The sequence below is a fragment of the Stenella coeruleoalba genome (assembly GCF_951394435.1).
Source record: "Stenella coeruleoalba genome assembly, chromosome: 17".
NCBI lineage: Eukaryota > Metazoa > Chordata > Mammalia > Artiodactyla > Delphinidae > Stenella > Stenella coeruleoalba.
In genome coordinates this window covers 1,382,350-1,400,454 of record NC_137163.1, presented here as the reverse complement: position 1 = coordinate 1,400,454, position 18,105 = coordinate 1,382,350, and the positions used below count along the sequence as shown (strand labels likewise).

The 18,105-nt window shown below is 56.6% G+C and overlaps 1 protein-coding gene across 1 annotated transcript; it reads right to left on the bottom strand.

Moving 5' to 3' along the window:
* Nucleotides 1-3,370: 3,370 nt before the first annotated feature.
* LOC307176079 (cytochrome P450 11B1, mitochondrial) lies at nucleotides 3,371-9,162 on the bottom strand. Its single transcript, XM_079901836.1, has 9 exons — nucleotides 8,605-9,162; nucleotides 8,101-8,256; nucleotides 6,953-7,152; nucleotides 6,637-6,840; nucleotides 6,212-6,366; nucleotides 4,451-4,617; nucleotides 3,936-4,014; nucleotides 3,645-3,842; nucleotides 3,371-3,512 (listed from the first exon to the last, which is right to left on the bottom strand). Exons 1-9 carry the CDS (start codon nucleotides 8,841-8,843, stop codon nucleotides 3,399-3,401), a joined length of 1,512 nt encoding a protein of 503 aa, XP_079757962.1. The 5' UTR covers nucleotides 8,844-9,162; the 3' UTR covers nucleotides 3,371-3,398.
* Nucleotides 9,163-18,105: the final 8,943 nt, after the last annotated feature.

Sequence of the window (18,105 nt, the reverse complement as noted above, 5' to 3'; positions counted from 1 at the left end):
GTTAATGTGCCGCTTAAAATACAGTAGAATACAGGTTTATACTATGGTTGTGTGTCTGTCTGGGGCTGTGGGTGTATCTGTGAGAATGTGTGAGCCCGTCCACATCCTAGTGTAACTCTGGGACTTGCCTTTTTAGTTAACACATGGTGACTATCATCCTATACAAATGCTCGCACACGGACCTCACTTTTTCATTTCACTGATGGTTAGGCTGCTAATGAACAGACACACCGAAAGTTAGCAATCCTTTTACTGAAAGAAAATTACATTGCGTCCATTTTTGACATTATGAAAATTATTGAAATAAGTATCCATTTCTGTAGTTTAGACTCATAGGATGTAATCCCACTGAGGTCAAGGACTTGTCTTTGTCGCTACCATACAGCACAGCGCCTGACACGCAGAAGGTGGTGAATGAAAGCGGGTGCAGCCATTTTAAACTTCGGCGAGCAATCCTACCATCGTCCCACATTCTACCAAGCGCATACAACCACCAACCAGTAATTCTAGGACCTCTCCTGCAAGGCAGGCAACTCTTTCCACAAGAAAGCTGAAAACCATTTTGCAGAGATTTGATTGACAATTATGGGGATGCCCAGTCCTCCCCCCGGGGCAGCCACCGACTGCTATTTAAATGTGCCACTGAAGGTCTTCAGGTTCGAGCAAAGGGACGGAGCTGATGCTCTGAAAATCCTCCCACTCCGGTAGCTCTACAGAATCAAAAACATATCAAAAGTGCATTTCTGGGCTGGCAGAAAGGACAGGACCTCTTCAGGATCCTGAAACAAGGAGGGACCTGGGCCAGGGAGGAGGGAGCACAGAAGCCAGTACACAGCAGCCACCAGGGGAGGTCTGGGCACAAGGCAGCAAGTCTAGTGATCCGGTGGCCCCAGTTAGTGGGGGGAAAGGACGAGAGGCCTAGGACACGAGTAAGATTAGAAATTGCAATCAGAACCCCACGGAAAGGCAAGATTTGAAAACACTACAACAACGCTGAAGATGCAGCCTGGAAACCTGCCGCCTAACACCGTGGGGAGGCGAGGAAGAGGCCTAGCTTCCTGAGGCTGGGATGGAGGGCGATATGCGCTCCCGCTGAGAACTGAGAACAGGCCCCCACGGTGGGTTAGGATTTATGTTACTCGTGCCTCAGAGGAAACCCCAGGCTGTGTAATTAATACAAAGAGTGGCCCTGGGAAAGTGATAACCCTTGGGCACCTGGAGGACACAGCCTCAAACCAGGCCCCAGCGGCACACGGAACATGGAAGATGTTCCAGGTCTTGGCATCGGGCTTCTTAAAGGCAATACTATTTCTACCTTGAAAGATGTGAAGAGGCATAAGAATTATGACGATTACACAGTAGACTGTTGAGATAACCTGGAAGACTTTTAGAAAGAGCCAGATGGACACACACTGGAAAGGCATGGGAAATTCCAAGCAGGATAAGGAAAAAGAGACTCCTACGTAGGCTTGATACGGGAAAACTGGAGAAACACGGAAAACCAAGAGACGATCTTGAAAGCATCCAGAGATGCTTTCAATTGGAGATTGTCTCCAGGATGGGCACGATCACTCCCAAGCCAAGGCCCTTCAACGGGAAGGAGCTGCGCTGAGGGCCTTAGAGATGGGACTGGCATCCTGGCTTCGGTGGTACCCCTGCCAAGGATGCGCTGTGAGACTCTAGCAGGTGGATGAACTCAGTTTCCTCGCCTGCAAAATGGGGACGAGCACAGTGGGTGCCTCTCAGGGCTGCCGTGAAGCTCAAGCAAACACATGTGCCAAGCTTCGCAGAATGACACACCTTGACCCCAGGGTAACGAGGTTTTCATTCCATTCCTGCCGTCACACACCGTCCACTCACCACAGAGCAGGGACACAAACAAGGAGACAACTCCTGAGCAGTGGGAAGAGAAATCCGCGTTTATTCAGTGCCGGTCGAGCCAGAAAGCCGGGTACTTTCCGAGCGCCGGTCTCCCTGTGGGCCCTTGAGGCCCGCTGCAATGGTAATTATACAGAATTCCCAGAGGAGAAGCTTGCGCCTCGGAGGGATTGAGGGCTGGGCCCACGTGGGAAAGCCAGGGCTCCAGCTTGTGCCTGTGCGACCACAGAGTCTGGAACGTCCTCTCTTCTCCATGATTCTCCAAGTCCCCCTCCACAGCGAAGACCCACTGGTGGCAGCAGGCCTCTTCCGCCGTGGGTGGAGTGGAGTGGCGAGGGGTGTGCAAGCCCTTGTTCTCCTCCAGGGATCTTGGCACCGAACAGATGCCATCGGGGTGGCTCAGTGCCAGCAGGGCCGGCGCAGCCAGAAACACAACTCCTCCTCCTGCCCTACTGCCTCACCGGGACTGAGGACCTGCTTCTCACCAGACGAGGTGGGAGTGGGGAGGGAGGGAGAGTGGAGAGGCCCCAGCACCCCCTCTTGCCTCTGGGCCCCCTTTCTTCCTGGGGGTGTCACCTGACCCCAGGTGGCATGGGACAGACATGCTCCTGCCAACTAGGGGACCCCGGCTGGCTCTCAGTTGTTCAAAGCCTCTTCCACCCATGAGGTTAAGGTGGCTGCTCTGCTCTGGGGCATGGGGCACTGCACGAGGGCAGTGGGGCCCTCCAGACCGGCTCCCCTAAAGGGAGCACGAGATGGCCCCACGCCCTCCTCTAGAGGCTTCTCTGTGGCCCCCGAACTCCTGCCGGAGGCGGTCAACATGCCTCCTGCTGTCCGATGCATACCATTGACCCAGATGTCCAAGTTGGCTCTTTGGTAGCTACCCTTCTAGTAAACATGACTGCTGACCTGCCTATGCAGGCCCTCGGCTGGGCACTTCAGCCACAATCCCAGAGGGCTGGCACTGCCAGGAGGAGCCCCTGCGGACTGAGTGGAGCAGGTAGATGGACAGCTAGCAGCCCAGCTTGAAGGGCAAGTCCACGCCAGAGCACTGCAGACAAAAGGGACGGCATTGGAAATGGTACCGAGCAGGACAGGGGACGCCCACGTTGTCATCTCTTGCGTGGGGGCAGAGTTTAGCAGAGGGCATAGAGACTGGACGGGGCGGCAGAGGGCGGCGTCTGACGCCCCTTTGCTTGGATGGACACACAGGGAGCCTGGAGCTGGGGCAACAGGGGCTCCAAGGCCCTCAGACAGTGCTCCTTGCAGGACAGGGCCCTGGTGGGACCGGGCACATGGCCAGGACCTGCGACCAAGTTTCATCTCCAGCTCTGCTCGGGCCTTGCTGCACAGGCTGGCAAGCCCTGACCCTCGGAGGGCTGGGCTGTTCCATTTGTGCAACGCGCTGCCTGGACTGTGGTGTGGCTCAGGAAGCAGGGCCCATGGGAGAAAAGAGGGGTGGCCTGGGGTCAGGCAGAGGGAGCTTGTGGTGTGACTAGCCCGACCGAGTGGCGACGTGACTAGCTGATGGCCCGGAAGGTGAGGAGGGGGAGGGTAGAGGGCATCAACACGAAGCGGTAGATCATCTTTACGTCCTCTTGCACCAGCGTCTCCACCAGGAAGTTTTTCAGCACCTAGGACAGAGGCGCGGGTTCTGCCTGGCCGGCCTCGCTGCTTTCCAGGGCCCTGAGGGCGGGTGCCCCAGGAGCAGAAGCCTGAGGTTCCCCACGAGGCTGCCCGCCCCGGCCCCGCCCAGGCCCACTCACGTGGTGCAGCAGAAGCAGCATCTCCACCTCTGCCAGGCGCCGCCCCAGGCACTGGCGCACGCCAAAGCCAAAGGCCAGGTGTGGGAACCTGGTGCCAGAGGCTCGGCTGTCCAGCCAGCGCTGGGGCTCATAGCGCTCGGGCCTGCTGAACATGGCGGGGTTTCGACCCAGGGAGTACAGGAGCACCTTCACCAATGTCTGCAGACAGGTGGGAGGGGCAGGGTCAGATGCCCTGCGGGTGAAGGCCAGAGGGCGGGGTGTCTGGCAGGGGAGCCCTGCGGCCTCACTCACCCCGGCCGGGATGTGGTAGTTCTGCAGCACCAAGTCTGAGCTCACCTGTCGCTCCAAGAAGACACCCACGGGGTACAGCCTGTGCACAGGGGCGGCCAACAGGGTCCTCAGCTGCGACAGGGCCCTCGCTTCCCTTCTGCAGCCTCCCTAGCCCAGCGCCCACGGCCCGAGGGCAGCTCCCCCAGCGCCCTCACAGCTCGCTCCTGGCCCTGGGAAGCCCGAATCCCGAGGAGCTGCTTCCTTGCCTCTCCTGAGTCAGCCAAAGCTGCCCCGGCCTGAGCAGCCCCGGGCCAATGAGGACACGACCGACGACGGTCCCGGGACACTGAGGTGGGACCCCAGAGGAAGAGGCACCCCCAGCCCTTTAGGGAGAGGAAGAGGAGGCGCAGGGGGATGTAGCCTTGGGCCAAGCTGCTGACCAGCAGCCCCAGGATCTGCCTGCAAGCCGCGGCGAGCGGGCTGTCCCGACGGCGGGGCCAGGGCTGCGGGGGGGAGCCCAGGTCTAGCGCGCCTACCTCAAGGTCTCCTTGAGGGCCGCCCGCAGCAGGGGCAGCTCCGTGGTCACCCTCTGGGGATTTTCTGAGACCCTGGCCTCGGCCACCAGGCTCTCCTGGCGCAGGGCCTGCTGCACTTCTGGGTTCCGAGCCAGTTCAAAGAGAGTCATCAACAAGGGGAAGGCCGTCTGCAGGAGCCACGGGGCCAGGGCTCAGACCCGGGCACAGGCTGCGCCCCTCCACCCCCAGGGCATCCCTCCCAGAAAGATGGCCGCCGTCCCCTGGGGCAGGGGACCTGCATGCCCGGAGATGACAAAGCCCAGAGAGTTGACCGTCAAGATCCTGACGCCACCTGTCTGCTTCCCCTGAATCCCTCGGGGAGGGTGTCCCCAACCTCAGAGAAGACCCGGGCCTCCTGCAGCCGCTTCAGAGCCTGGCTCGCACCCTCCTCTGGGCCCAGGAGGTGCCCACTCTTGCCATCTATTCAGCGGGGAGGGTTCCGGAGCCCCGGGCCATCCGCTCCCTGTGGGTCACCTCCCTGGTTGGACTTCTCCCCTCGTCCAGGTCAGGGCCCCCCTGGAGGCCCTGCAGGCAGCGGCCCGTCGGCACCGGGCTCTGCGTGGGTGTATCAGGAACATGGGGTCCTGACATGAACCAGCCACCCCGGGCCCCAACTGCTTCCTCCTCCTGGATCATCTCCATGTGCAGGGAGAGGTGTCCACCAGCCCAGCCTGAGACCTGGGAAGCTGAATATCTCCTAAATGCCGTCCCCAAGGCAGCGCGCCCCTGGCATCTCCTGATATGCAGATACGGCTCCCTGTTGCTCCGTCAGCTTTAGTCCACGCTCTGCGCTGTGGCCCGAGAGGGAGCAGGAGTCTGAGCGAGACACTCCCTACACTGGCTCCCTCTAGCCTTGGATACAGGCCCGGTGCCCAAAGCCCCTCCTGACAGGGGCCCTGACCCTGTCTGCCCTCCTCTGCCCACGTGCCCTGTTCCCCCCGCTCAGCCTCACAGCCTTCCTTGCTGTCCGCTCTTGCAGGCCCTGGCCTGCTGCCCTCCCAGCCTCCTCTTCTTGGCCTGTCCACACCCAGCGCAAAGGCCTCCTTCTCCAGGAAGCCTTCCCAGGGCTACCTCCTGAGGCACAGGCCCTGCCCTGGGCTCTCTCACCTTGTGGTGGCATCACAGCCCCTGCTCAGGGAGTGTCTGCCCCAGGGGCCTGTGCCCCTGCTCGGGATCCTGGGTGCCCAGCAGGCGCTCAGAGGTGCTGGCAGATGCAGGTTCGGTCCAGAGACAGGCAGCTTCGGCTGCGCTCACACCCCGGGGCCCACCCTGCCCACTGCGCCGTGTTGCCAGCCACCTGCTGTCCCGCCCACACACTGGAGCCCCTTGCTGTCCCTCCCGTCAGTCTGTCACTGCCAAAGGATCTTGAGTGAGAGCCAAAGGTACTCTGTCCCTGGGAAAGGTCCCCTGTGTGGGCCTCCAGCCGCGCCTCGGCCCTTCCCCCCCACCCCCCCGCCCCAGGACCTAGACGGTCCCCGGGGTCTCTGCTGCTGCATGTCCCTGGGCCTCGTCCACTCTGCACTCTGCCTGGAGCGTGGCTTCCCACGAGAGTAACCACAGACTCCTGCCTTTGAGGCCTGGCTCCCGTGCTCCCCCTTCTCAGTTGGGAAGCTGGAGCCGTAGACTGGGGAGGGGCTTGGAGGAGACGTTTGCCATGGGAGGGGGCAGCCTGGAGGCAGGAGGGCTCCCTGTTCCATGGGAAGGGCTGGGCGCTGGCCTGACCGTGTCCACGCTCCCGGCAGTGAGGTCGATAGAGTTGGCCTTGATGGTGTCCAGGGTCATGTCCGCACGCAGCAGCAGCTCCGCCACGATGCCGCTGTAGCGCCACGGCTGGCCGAGGGCCAACTCCTGATATATCCTCCGGATGGCTCTGTTGGCTGCGGGACACACAGAGACAGAGGCCCTGGGTCTGGTGCTGGGAAGCACTTTTTTTTGTCATCCTCCTACCCTTCAGCCCTCAATAACCCCAGGTCTCCGTGTCCTACCCCCATTCTCGGAACAGCCCAGTCCAGCCTCACTGCCAGCTCTCTTGGGGACCATGAAGAAGCCACAGGTCCCTCCTGTGGCCTCCGTTCTCCCCAGACTGTGGTGCGTGGAGGGGGCCCTGGGGTCCCTGGCCGCAGCACTGCCTGACCCCCCGCCCTCACCGTACTGGAAGATGTAGTCCCAGGCCTCAAAGTGCTCGTTCCACACGCTGGCGCTCGTCCAGCGAGACAGGCTCCTGGGCACGAACATGAGCTGCACGGTGGACTTGAACATGGCCTCCAGAGCGTGGATAAAGTTCAGGCTGTCAGGATTCGGGTGCTGGGCAAAGAGACCCAGCTGCTCTCCGTAAAGGACTAAGTGGCTGGCTGCGGGGAGGAGGGGGTTCCTGAGCCCGAGGCAGCGCAGGGCCTCACGACCACCTGCCCCCGGCCCTCCCTGACCCCGCCCCAGCCCGCTCCGGTGGCGGCGAGCCCACACCTTCGATGGCGTAGTGGAAGATGCTGGGCCTGATGTCCAGGGTCAGACTCCCTCGGGCATTCTGCACCACCCTCGCCTTCAGGGCCCGGGAGAAATCCCTGGCCACCCGATCCACCAAGGGCGTGTACTTCTGCACAGCCTGCAGCGACAGCACGTCTGGGTTCAGCCGCAGTCGGTCCAAACGCCACTGGGGTCCGTTTCTGTCGAGCAGGGAGCGGGGCATCAGGGCGTCCAGAGTCAGCAGCTGGCCGCGGCCCTGTACCCCACCTTCCCTTCCCCAGAGGGAAGCGGGCGAGGCGGGGAGCCGCCTGTTGGCTCCTAGGGGGCCGCGGCCCTGTACCCCACCTTCCTTTCCCCAGAGGGAAGCGGGCGAGGCGGGGGCCGCCTGCTGGCTCCTAGGGGGCCGGCTGCCCGCGTTTGGGCCTCGGCGGCAGCTCTTCCTCGGGGCAGCCTCGTGCGCTTCGCCCAGGGGAGACGGGGGCCTCTGCCTGAGCCTGCTGCGGGGGTTCGTGCAAACTGGCAGGCCCCGCGCCTGGCACACCCGTCTGCCCCCCGGGCCCTCTCTGGGGCTGAGGCTTTTGCTGTGAGGAAGGGGGCTGAGCCCCCAGGCAGGCCTGGCCCAGCTTTGCTCTCGTCACACCCCAGAGTGGGCAAGGCCCCTGGAGACCTTCATCTCCCGGCTCCTGCGATGCTGCCTCTGTGCCAGCCCCACCGCCCCCTCCCTGCAGAGCCTCCTGCTGCAATGTGGCAGGAATCAAGTCGTGTCTCTCCTGATACACCCACGCAGAGCCCGGTGCCGACGGGCCGCTGCCTGCAGGGCCTCCAGGGGGGCCCTGACCTGGACGAGGGGAGAAGTCCAACCCACACGCAAGCGCCTCGGAGGCCTGTGCAGGTGCGGGGCTCGTCGACGGCAGGCATCATCCTTCTTCCTCTGACCCTGCAGGAAGGGGCCGGGCTCCCCTCCCCCGCCCCAGGGCACACATGACCCCCAGGGGATGGGCACGATCTGCATCTGGAGCCAGTGGTCACCCTCTCTCCACCCACCCGGATGGTTCCCGGGCAGGCGTGCTTCGGGGTCTTCCCTGGCTGGCCTCCTCTCTGCACCCAGGCTGCCCGCCCCCTCCGTGCGCATCCCCACTCGCCCGCACAGCAAGAACACGCCGCACGTGAGGCCACGATCCTGTCGGTAGGCCAGCCAGGGCTCCAGGAACATCCGCCGGGGGTGAGGGCTCTCCACCTGCTGCAGCCGCTCCACGTCCTCGGGCAGCATCACAAACACCATGTGTCTCCCTCCCACGTCATACCTGTGGGACAAAGCTCCCAGCCCTGCCATGGCGCCGTGTCCTCCCCGGGGCCCCACTCAGCAGAACCAGTCCGCCGCTGGCCCGGAGCGGGTCGTCCCTCCTGCCGCCTCACTGAAGCCTCCCCTCCTCTGGGGTCTGCGTTCTGTGCTCCCAGCCACGAGCCATGCACGGCCCCGTGCTCAAGAAGGCTGCAGTCTGCAGCAGCGAAGGCACAGACCTGCCCCGCTGATTCCCCTCCCTGCCCCTCACCCCCACTCCCCAGGCGCCCCTGCGCCTAGCAGGGACTCAGCTGCCAGTAGGGACAGAAAGTTAGGGTGCTCTCGCCGAGGTGGGCAGGGAGAGCTTTACCTGAAAATGGGCCCCAGCTCCTGGAAGGTCTGATGCATGTCCAGGTGTATGTTCTCAGAGCCCTGCTCCTTCCAGATCTGAAGCACCCGCATCCACTTGTGGCCGGGACACCGGGGCACGGCTTCGAAGGGCAGCACCGCCTTGGGGGTCGGAGTGGCTCTGGTGCCCAGTGTGCGTGCCCTGTGCAGGGACAGCCAGGGCCCTGCCATCCACACTCTGGCCTTTGCCCACAGCGCCATCCTGCTGCGCCCCCGCCCCCTTCAGCCCCATCCTTTTATCTCCCCGGGCTCGCTGGACCGGCCGACTGGATCACGTCAGAGGAGAAAGTGTCCCTGGGCCAGACCAGCGGTCAGGGCTGGAGGCCTCCAGCGGGGGAGGAAAGAGACGGACGGGCGCCGAGTCCGGCAGTGACGCAGGTCTGCTCGGGGGTGGCTGTAGAGAGCAGGGACAGGGTCTGGAGCAGGGACCCGATGGGGTGGGGCTGAGGGAAAGAGGCCTCCCTCCCCATCCAGTGAGGGAAAGAAGCAAGATGGATAGGTGCCTTATCTTAGCAAGGGATGAAAGGGGACCTTGGGTATTTTCATCCCTTTTCTACAAGGACCAGAGTGGGAGCAGTGCCGAGGGCTTTGCTCTAGTTTCTTGAGGCCGCATGTGTTTCGTCCACTCTTCCCCAGGCCCTGTGCTGGGTCCAGGGAGTGGAGGCAGGAGCCAGCAAGGGAGTCTCCCAGTCTCATGGGGGCAGAGAGGGGGATGCAAAGACACCACTGGCGGTGGCACTGGGACTGCCAGGGCACTGATGTGGCCGAGGCCCTGTCCGTCTGGGCTTGCTGGTCCCACTGAGGAGCAGAGAGCACCTAGAAGACGGGGTCACTGGGGGGGTGGACTGCAAGGCCCTCCTCAGGCAGGAGGGTGAAAGGTCCCCGCCTCCCCCCACGGGGCCTGTGCTCGGGGCCCGCAGCCTCCTTTCCCCCCGGAACCCGTGCTCCCGGCGTGGGCAGAGTCTATGACGGGGGTGTGGTTGTGGACTCCCCCCTCTCCCAGGGACCCTGGCCAGCAAGCACACAGCCGGAGCCACCCCTAAGAGGGGGTCCACGGTTTGGGGCCCTGACTCGTCTCACCCATGCCTGGCAGCCTTCTCGTGAGGTGGGTAGCGCTGTCGCCGTTCCCATTTCCTCAACAGGCTACTGACGCCCGGAGCTTCTGTCACTCCCAAGGCCCCCCCGTCCCGCCCAGTGTGCCAGAGGGGCCCCAGCGCCCTGACCCTGACACGGGGGTGAGGCGGTGAGGCCACCGCAGCGCAGGCTCTGGGGGCAGGACGGAGGGTATGTGTGGGGTTAGCAGGGCGGCTGACGACCTGATGTTACTGGTCATTCTACTTCAATCCGTTCCCTGCTCCTGACACTTCCTCGGGGAATATTCGGCTGGGGCAATGAGTCAGAACCGCCAAGGCCCCTCGTCAAGCTGAGATGTACGACGTGCCTCAGCCCCAGATGGTGTAAGAGCTGTCCTTGGGCCGAGGAGACGCAGCCTGCCCTTGCTGCGCTGGCGCAGCGGCCCGGGCCGGCCAGCCTCCTGCTGCCCGTTCCTCCACCCTGCGGCCCCTCCCGGCCTCTCCTGGTCTGCCCTTGGGGCTGTCGGGGCTCTGCCGTGTGCCAGCTTTCCCCGTCCTTACACATTCTGCCGCAGGGTGCTGGACATACAGGTCAGCCCAAAGCCGACGCCCTGCCCCGAGGAACTGCAGAGGTGGCTGCACCCTGAGGCGCCGGCACCGCGGGCTCCGGTAGTTGCGCTGAAGTCCTGGTGCCTCCCAGACCGCCCAGCCTGGCAGCCCCCTCTGCAGACTTCCTCCTGTGCTGGGGCCGAGCAAGCCGGGCGGGCGGAAAATGTCCCATAAGTCTGGGCAGGAAAGGTGGCCACAGGGAGGGTCTGAAGGTCTGAGCAGAACGCAGGCTGGGAAGTTTCCAGAAGGTCTTCGCAGGACACAGCGTCCCGAGGAAGGTTCCAAAAGGTCTGGGCAGGACACGGGGATGGCAGGGGCGGGGAAGGTTCCAGAGGGTCCGGGCAGGACACGGGGAGCGTTGAAGGTTCTAGAAGGTTGGGCAGGTCACGGGCAGCGTTGAAGGTTCTAGAAGGCTGGGCAGGTCACGGGCGGTGGGCGCCGTGTAGCAGGCTCGGACTCGGCCTCAGGTCAGCTTTTGCCGGTCCTGAGGTTCGGCCCTACCCCCTCGAGCAAGGTTCCGGGATCCCGCGGGCGCCAGTCAGCCATCCGAACCCCAAAGCATGCCCGCCCATGGGGTGTCTGGTCTTTGCCTACCCCCCTAGCCGCCCCTCCCCTGGGTACAGGCACCTCCAACCTCCCACGAAGCGGCCCCTCCCCCTCCCAGCTTCCGCTGTGTCTTTTTTCAGGCCCTGTGTTCTGGGTTGGATTTGCTGTCACTTTCCCGGCTTTTGAGATGGAAAATAAGATCCTCGGGCTTCAGCCTCTCCGCCTTGCTGCTGTGTGCTTGGCCTCGCTGCCTTTCCTGCCAGGCCTTGAGGCTGTTTAGGTCTGGTTTTGTTCTGGAATATTTTAATCATTGTGCTGCCCCAAATCTTTTTTGTCTTCTCCTGGGAGCGATGGGGTGTGGAGGCTTTACGAGTTGGAATTGTTCTTAATGTCCAAACGCGGGAAGCGACTGGTTTCTGCTTAACGCCACTGTAGTCAGGAAAGGTACTGAGTGAGTTCCCCAAATCCCTCATGGATGTGAAACCTCCCTCGGCCTTTAACTCTCGCGCTGCTCTTTGCCTTGACGTCTACGCTGGCTGATGCCAATGGAGCTGTTTCCGCACCTCACTTCTGTTACCCCCTCTGCGTGGGGCTCTTGTTGTCAAATGTTTCATTTCTAAATGCAATGTGCATTAAACATGCCTTGCAGTGGGATCTGCTGGTAAGGCGACAGCTGAACTGTTTTGTGTCGAGCCATATTCATTTACCTTCACGTTTGGAGCGGATTTTCCCTTCCTTAGAAGAGAAGTCTTGGTGACCGGTGTCTTCTTTCTACAGCGTTTGGAAGTGATTGTCCGTGAGGTTTTCCGTTTCTCCTGGTTTTGTGGGAAGAGCAGACATGGCTGGGGTGTGGCTGCCTAAAGGTATGGCCTGGCTTTCCTCCGGCAGATGTTCAGATTTTCACTGACTAAAAATCACTTTCCACGGTTCAGCTGTCGTACGTCTGAGACTGGTCTTCCTTGTGTGAGTTTTTCTTTGGACCTGCTGCACTGAACTTTCTGGGTTGTGGGCCGATGGCCCAAGCTCATCCTGAAAAATTGTCGTCTCCGCCGTTCTCTCTTCAGAGGTCGGCTCTGTCCATCTCTCCGCCTCTCCTTCTAGGACTCCGGTTACACGGAGGCCAGATATTGGACTCTGACCTGCGCGTCCCCTCTTCCCAGGTCGGTGCGTTGCTTTGTTTTTCTTTCTCTGGGTGTCAGTTTGGACATTTTCTGTACACCTGTCTTCAGGTTTTCTATTGTTCTGTTTTTCCTGCATCTGGTTGGCTGTTAAGCCCATCCAGTGAGTTTTTCACTTTCAGGTGTTTTGTTTTTCTGTTTTAGGGTGTCCCTTTGATTCTCTTTGTGGATGTTGTAGGGGAGGGAAAGACTTCCTCTGCCCTCTTAGGCTCCTCTGGCTGGTCTGATCTAGTTGATGTGAGAAGGATTAACAGAAGGAAAAGAAACCAACTTAATTTTGTAGGTACGGAGGCCCCACAGGTATAGGACCTAAGAAGTGACCAGAGATGCCTGTCTACATACCTGTTTAGGCAAAGAATGTGTTATTTGAGAAGATTTGATATAACAGAGGGATTTTTGCTTGGGGTATCATATTAATGAAGAAGTAACAAAGTTTTTTTATGCCCCTTTCTCAGACTCAAAATCCCCCCATCTTTGGCGATAAGGGTGCCCTCCAATCCTCCCCACATAGCGGGGATACCTTCCCGTGGGACTCTTGCTTCTTGCTTTCAGTGGGACAACGTAGGGTCAGAGCGTTCTTCTGGTACTGGGTGTTTCTCAAGTAACTTTATTTTTCTTTATTTTATTTTATTTTATTTTTACATCTTTATTGGAGTATAATTGCTTTACAATGGTGTGTTAGTTTCTGCTTTATAACAAAGTGAATCAGTTATACATATACATATGTTCCCATATCTCTTCCCTCTTGCGTCTCCCTCCCTCCCACCCTCCCTATCCCACCCCTCTAGGTGGTCACAAAGCACCGAGCTGATCTCCCTGTGCTATGCGGCTGCTTCCCACTGGCTATCTATTTTACGTTTGGTAGTTATATATGTCCATGCCACTCTCTCACTTTGTCACAGCTTACCCTTCCCTTTCCCCACATCCTCAAGTCCATTCTCTAGTAGGTCTGTGTCTTTATTCCTGTCTTATCCCTAGATTCTTCATGGCATTTTTTTTTCTTAAATTCCATATATATATGTGTTAGCATATGGTATTTGTCTTTCTCTTTCTGACTTACTTCACTCTGTATGGCAGACTCTAGGTCCATCCACCTCATTACAAATAGCTCAATTTCGTTTCTTTTTATTCCATTGTATATATGTGCCACATCTTCCTTATCCATTCATCCGATGATGGACACTTAGGTTGCTTCCGTGTCCTGGCTATTGTAAATAGAGCTGCAATGAACATTTTGGTACATGACGCTTTTTGAATTATGGTTTTCTCAGGGTATATGCCCAGTAGTGGGATTGCTGGGTCATATGGTAACTCTATTTTTAGTTTTTTAAGGAACCTCCATACTGTTCTCCATAGTGGCTGTACCAATTCACATTCCCACCAGCAGTGCAAGAGTGTTCCCTTTTCTCCGCACCCTCTCCAGCATTTATTGTTTCTAGATTTTTTGATGATGGCCATTCTGACTGGTGTGAGATGATATCTCATTGTAGTTTTGATTTGCATTTCTCTAATGATTAATGATGTTGAGCATTCTTTCATGTATTTGTTGGCCATCTGTATGTCTTCTTTGGAGAAATGTCTATTTAGTTCTTCTGCCCATTTTTGGATGGGGTTGTTTGTTTTTTTAATATTGAGCTGCATGAGCTGTTTATGTATTTTGGAGATTAATCCTTTGTCCGTTGATTCATTTGCAAATATTTTGAGAGTTGTCTTTTCGTCTTGTTTGTAGTTTCCTTTGCTTTGCAAAATCTTTTAAGTTTCATTAGGTCCTATTTTTTTATTTTTATTTCCATTTCTCTAGGAGGTGGGTCAAAAAGGATCTTGCTGTGATTTATGTCATAGAGTGTTCTGCCTATGTTTTCCTCTAAGAGTTTGATAGTTTCTGGCCTTACATTTAGGTCTTTAATCCATTTTGAGCTTATTTTTGTGTATGGTGTTAGGGAGTGATCTAATCTCATACTTTTACACGTACCTGTCCAGTTTTCCCAGCACCACTTATTGAAGAGGCTGTCCTTTCTCCACTGTACATTCCTGCCTCCTTTATCAAAGATAAGGTGACCATATGTGCGTGGGTTTATCTCTGGGCTTTCTATCCTGTTCCATTGATCTATATTTCTGTTTTTGTGCCAGTACCATACTGTCTTGATTACTATAGCTTTGTAGTATAGTCAGTATGTGGCGTTGGCATATTTTGGGGCAGCCTGCATCGAGCCCTATCAGTGCCCTCCTGAACCCTGCCTGGAATTTTCACACATTAAAGCTGAGGTGGTAGGTCACCCCGTTATTTCATTGAATTAAGCTCTTAGTCTTGAAAAGAGATCACTTAAGTAGTTGTGTCTCCTTTTGGGAGGTGGTGGAGCAGGTGGGGTCTTAAGTTAGGCCTACATTGTAGGAGAAGTCAGGCATTTAATAAGGCACTGCCATGGAAACTAAGGGAAAATAACGGTGAATGATGGGAGCAAATTATAAACACTGTCTGAGTTCTGAGGGCGGCAAGTCTAGAAGAGCTCTTCGTATATCTGAAGTGTTCTTCACGTGGTTTAAGGGCAGGCAGTGGCAACTTGACAGCTTTTCCTGGTTTGCGGCTGGAATGGCTCGAGTGATCTTTCTGAGTGGCCCACGTGGCAAGAGGCACAAAGATTGTCTATACGTGAGCTGTTGTGGTGATTTCTCGGAAGTTTATGTAAAGTTGTCCATCTTTAGTTTGCACGGCTTTAGAAAAAGGGCAGTTTTAGTTCTTAATGACTGCAAATCAGAAGGGTGGGAGAAAAATAGGAAATTTTAGTTTGGAGAGATGTAGCCAAATTTTGAGGAAACAGACTGGAAGGATTCAGGGTCTAGTTCATTTTACAGTTCAAAAACATAACGTAAAAAGTAGTCAGCAGGGCTTCCCTGGTGGCGCAGTGGTTGAGAGTCCGCCTGTCGATACAGGGGACATGGGTTCGCGCCCCGGTCCGGGAAGATCCCACATGCCGCGGAGCGGCTGGGCCCGTGAGCCATGGCCGCTGAGCCTGCGTGTCCAGAGCCTGTGCTCCGCAATGGGAGAGGCCACAGTAGTGAGAGGCCTGCATACCACAAAAAAAAAAAAAAAAAAGGGCAGAGAACCTGAATAGATATTTTCCCCAAGACATACATATGGCCAACAGGCACATGAAAAGATACTCAACATCGCTCATCAGGGAAATGTAAATCAAAACCACAATGAAATATCACCTCACACCTGTCACAATGGCTATTATCAAAAAGACAACAAATAACAAGTGCTGGTGAGGGTGTGGAGAAAGGGGAACCCTCACGCACCATTTGTGAGAATGTTAATTATAGCCATTATGAAAACAGTATAAAGATTCATCAAAATACTAAAAATAGAACTACCATATGAAGGGGAAGATGGGACGAATTGAGAGTAGCCCTGACATATATACACTACCATGTGTAAAACAGATCGCTAGTGGGAAGCTGCTGTATAACACAGGGGGCTCAGCTCAGTGCTCTGTGATGACCTGGGTGGGGGGATGCGGGGTGGGAGGGGGGCTCAAGAGGGAGGGGATATATGTATACATATAGCTGATTCACTTCATTCTACAGCAGAAACTAACACAACATTGTAAAGCAATTATACTCCAATTTTTTTTTAATGACAAAAAAAAAAAAGAACTACCACATGATCCAGTGATTCCACTCCTGGGTATTTATCCAAAGAAAAGCAAAACAGTAATTAGAAAAGTAACATGTATCCCCAATGTTCATTGCAGCATTAATCACAGTAGTCACGTTATGGAAGCAACCTAAGCCCTCATCAATAGATGAGTGGATAAAGAAGATGTGGTATATACACAATGGAGTATTACTCAGCCATAAAAAAGAATGGAATCTTGCCATTCGTGACAAAATGGATGGACCTAGAGGCTATTTTGCTAAGTGAAATAAGCCAAAGACAAATACTGTGTGATTTCACTTGTATGTGGAATCTAAAAAAACAAAACAAATGAACAAATATAACTAAACAGAAACAGAGTCACAGATACAGAGAACAGACAGGTGGTCGCCAGAGGGGAGAGGTTGAGGGGAGGAGAGAAATAGATGAGGGAGATTAAGAGGGCCAAACTTCCACTCATCAAATAACTAAGTCATGGAGACGGAATGTACACTGTGGGGAATAGAGTCAGTAATCATAGAATTCCTTTGAATGGTGACAGATGGTAACTGGACTTACTATGGTGATCATTTCGAAATGTAGGCAATATCAAATCACTGCGTTGTATAATGGGAACTAACCTGGTGCTATAGGTCGATTATACTTCAAATACAAATTCATAGAAAAAGAGAAGAGGTTTCTGGTTACCAGAGGCGGGGTGAAGGGAGGGGGAATTGGATGGAGGTGGTCGAAATGTACAAACTTCCAGTCACAAGACAAAGAAGTACTAGGGATGTAATGTACAACATGGTAAATAGAATGAACGCTGCTGCGGGTTATATATGAAACTTGTCAGGAGAGTGAATCCTGAGTTCTCATCACAAGGAAAAACTTTGTTTCTATTCCTGTTTTTCATCCACGTGTGATGATGGATGTCACTAGATGTGCTGTGGTCATCATTTCATGACGTGTGTAAGTCTCATCGTCATGCGGCACACCTTAAACCTACCCAGTGCCGAAGGTCCAATTATGCCTCAATAGAACCAAAAGGAAAAACATATCCTCCGTCGTGAGTTCTTGCTCCAGCGTTTAACGCCTGTCTCACTGTCGTGATCTGAGCTCACACTCAAAAGCAGCTGGAGTTCGATAACCAGGTCAGCCCAGGACTTCGCTTCCTGCTTTTTCCTGCTTGCTCGGCTTGCTTTGGAACAACCTAACCCTTGACCCCGGGAAAGGCTCCGCCCACAGGTCCTTTCTCTCTCTGCTCCCCACCTGTTCTGTGGGGTCCCTGGCTATGCTCCTCTGTGGCCCCCGCGCACACCGTAGCGCCCTCTCTGGGACCCGGAGTATAATACACTTCTTCCTTCCAAGTCTTTGCCTTGCCCATCCAACATTTCTAATAGGACAGCAGCAGGATGGACAGGCAGGGTCTGCCCCGGAGAGATCTCTGGAAATGGAGCCTGTGGGGACAGCAGGACTTTGGGGGCACAGCTAATTCAGGAGATGGGTGGACAAACACGGCCCCCCCACAGTGCAGGGAGCAGCCCCCGGCGGCATCCTCACAGGTCCGTTTTATCCCACAGGAAGGGCAGGATCCTTCTGGTCCAAATCCTTCATCAGGCGGGCACCAACAGCAGACTTTCTGCCGGCCGAGCTGCCAGGAAGGGGCTTGCTGGGGAGACAGTAAGTGACCGGGGAAGCTGAGAACAAGGAATCCCCAGGAGGAGGCTCCCCAGCAGCCGTGAGGGGGATGCACAGAGGACTGGAGGTGGCCTGTGGGACTGGGGGCTGGGGGCCCGGAGAAGGAAGGGGGCCGGGAGATGGGTGATTCTGAAAGGTCTCAATTTTGCAGTTCTGAGGAAGGGGGAGCCGCCCAGCTTCCTTCCTCCTGGGATTTACCCAAAGCGAGTGCTTCTGAGGAAGAAAGAGGTTGGATGTCTGCCAATCACTCCTTCCCACCAGGGCCCAGGTGACACCCATCCTGCTGGTCTGGGACTCAAGGTCCTGGATGAGGTCTGACAGGTGGATGCAGGTGGAGGCAGGTGAGCCCAGCCCCGCATTCCTATGGGTGGGGCACAAGCGTTCTGCGGGGGTATAACAGTGGGCCACCAGGGAGGCGGCTCCAGATGCTGGCTTGCTGAAAGGAGTCTGAAGCTAGTGGTGAGTTGACACAGGAGGGAGGTGTGCTGGGGGGTCAGCCAGTGAGGCGAGGCAGGAGCCTAGACGTGGGGCACCGCAAAGGGGCCCACGGAGCTGTGCCGTTTCCAGGCGTCATCAAAGGCCTCCATCGCGTCCTTCCGGTCCTCCTGCTGTGCTCGGAGCTCTGTGAGTGCCAGGACACCCAAGGGACCTGGCCCAAGGGCATGGGTGGCAATGCCCTGTGAGCATGTGAGGGGTCTGCCTTCCAGAATCTGAGTGTG

Excerpts from the sequence above, each read along its gene's own strand:
- LOC307176079 (XM_079901836.1), bottom strand. The coding sequence starts at position 8,843 with ATGGCGCTGTGGGCAAAGGCCAGAGTGTGGATGGCAGGGCCCTGGCTG. Across the intron at positions 7,153-8,100 it reads ACGTGCGGCGTGTTCTTGCT|AAACGGACCCCAGTGGCGTT; the intron begins GTGCGGGCGAGT and ends CCTGCTCGACAG. Across the intron at positions 3,843-3,935 it reads ACTACCACATCCCGGCCGGG|ACATTGGTGAAGGTGCTCCT; the intron begins GTGAGTGAGGCC and ends ACCTGTCTGCAG.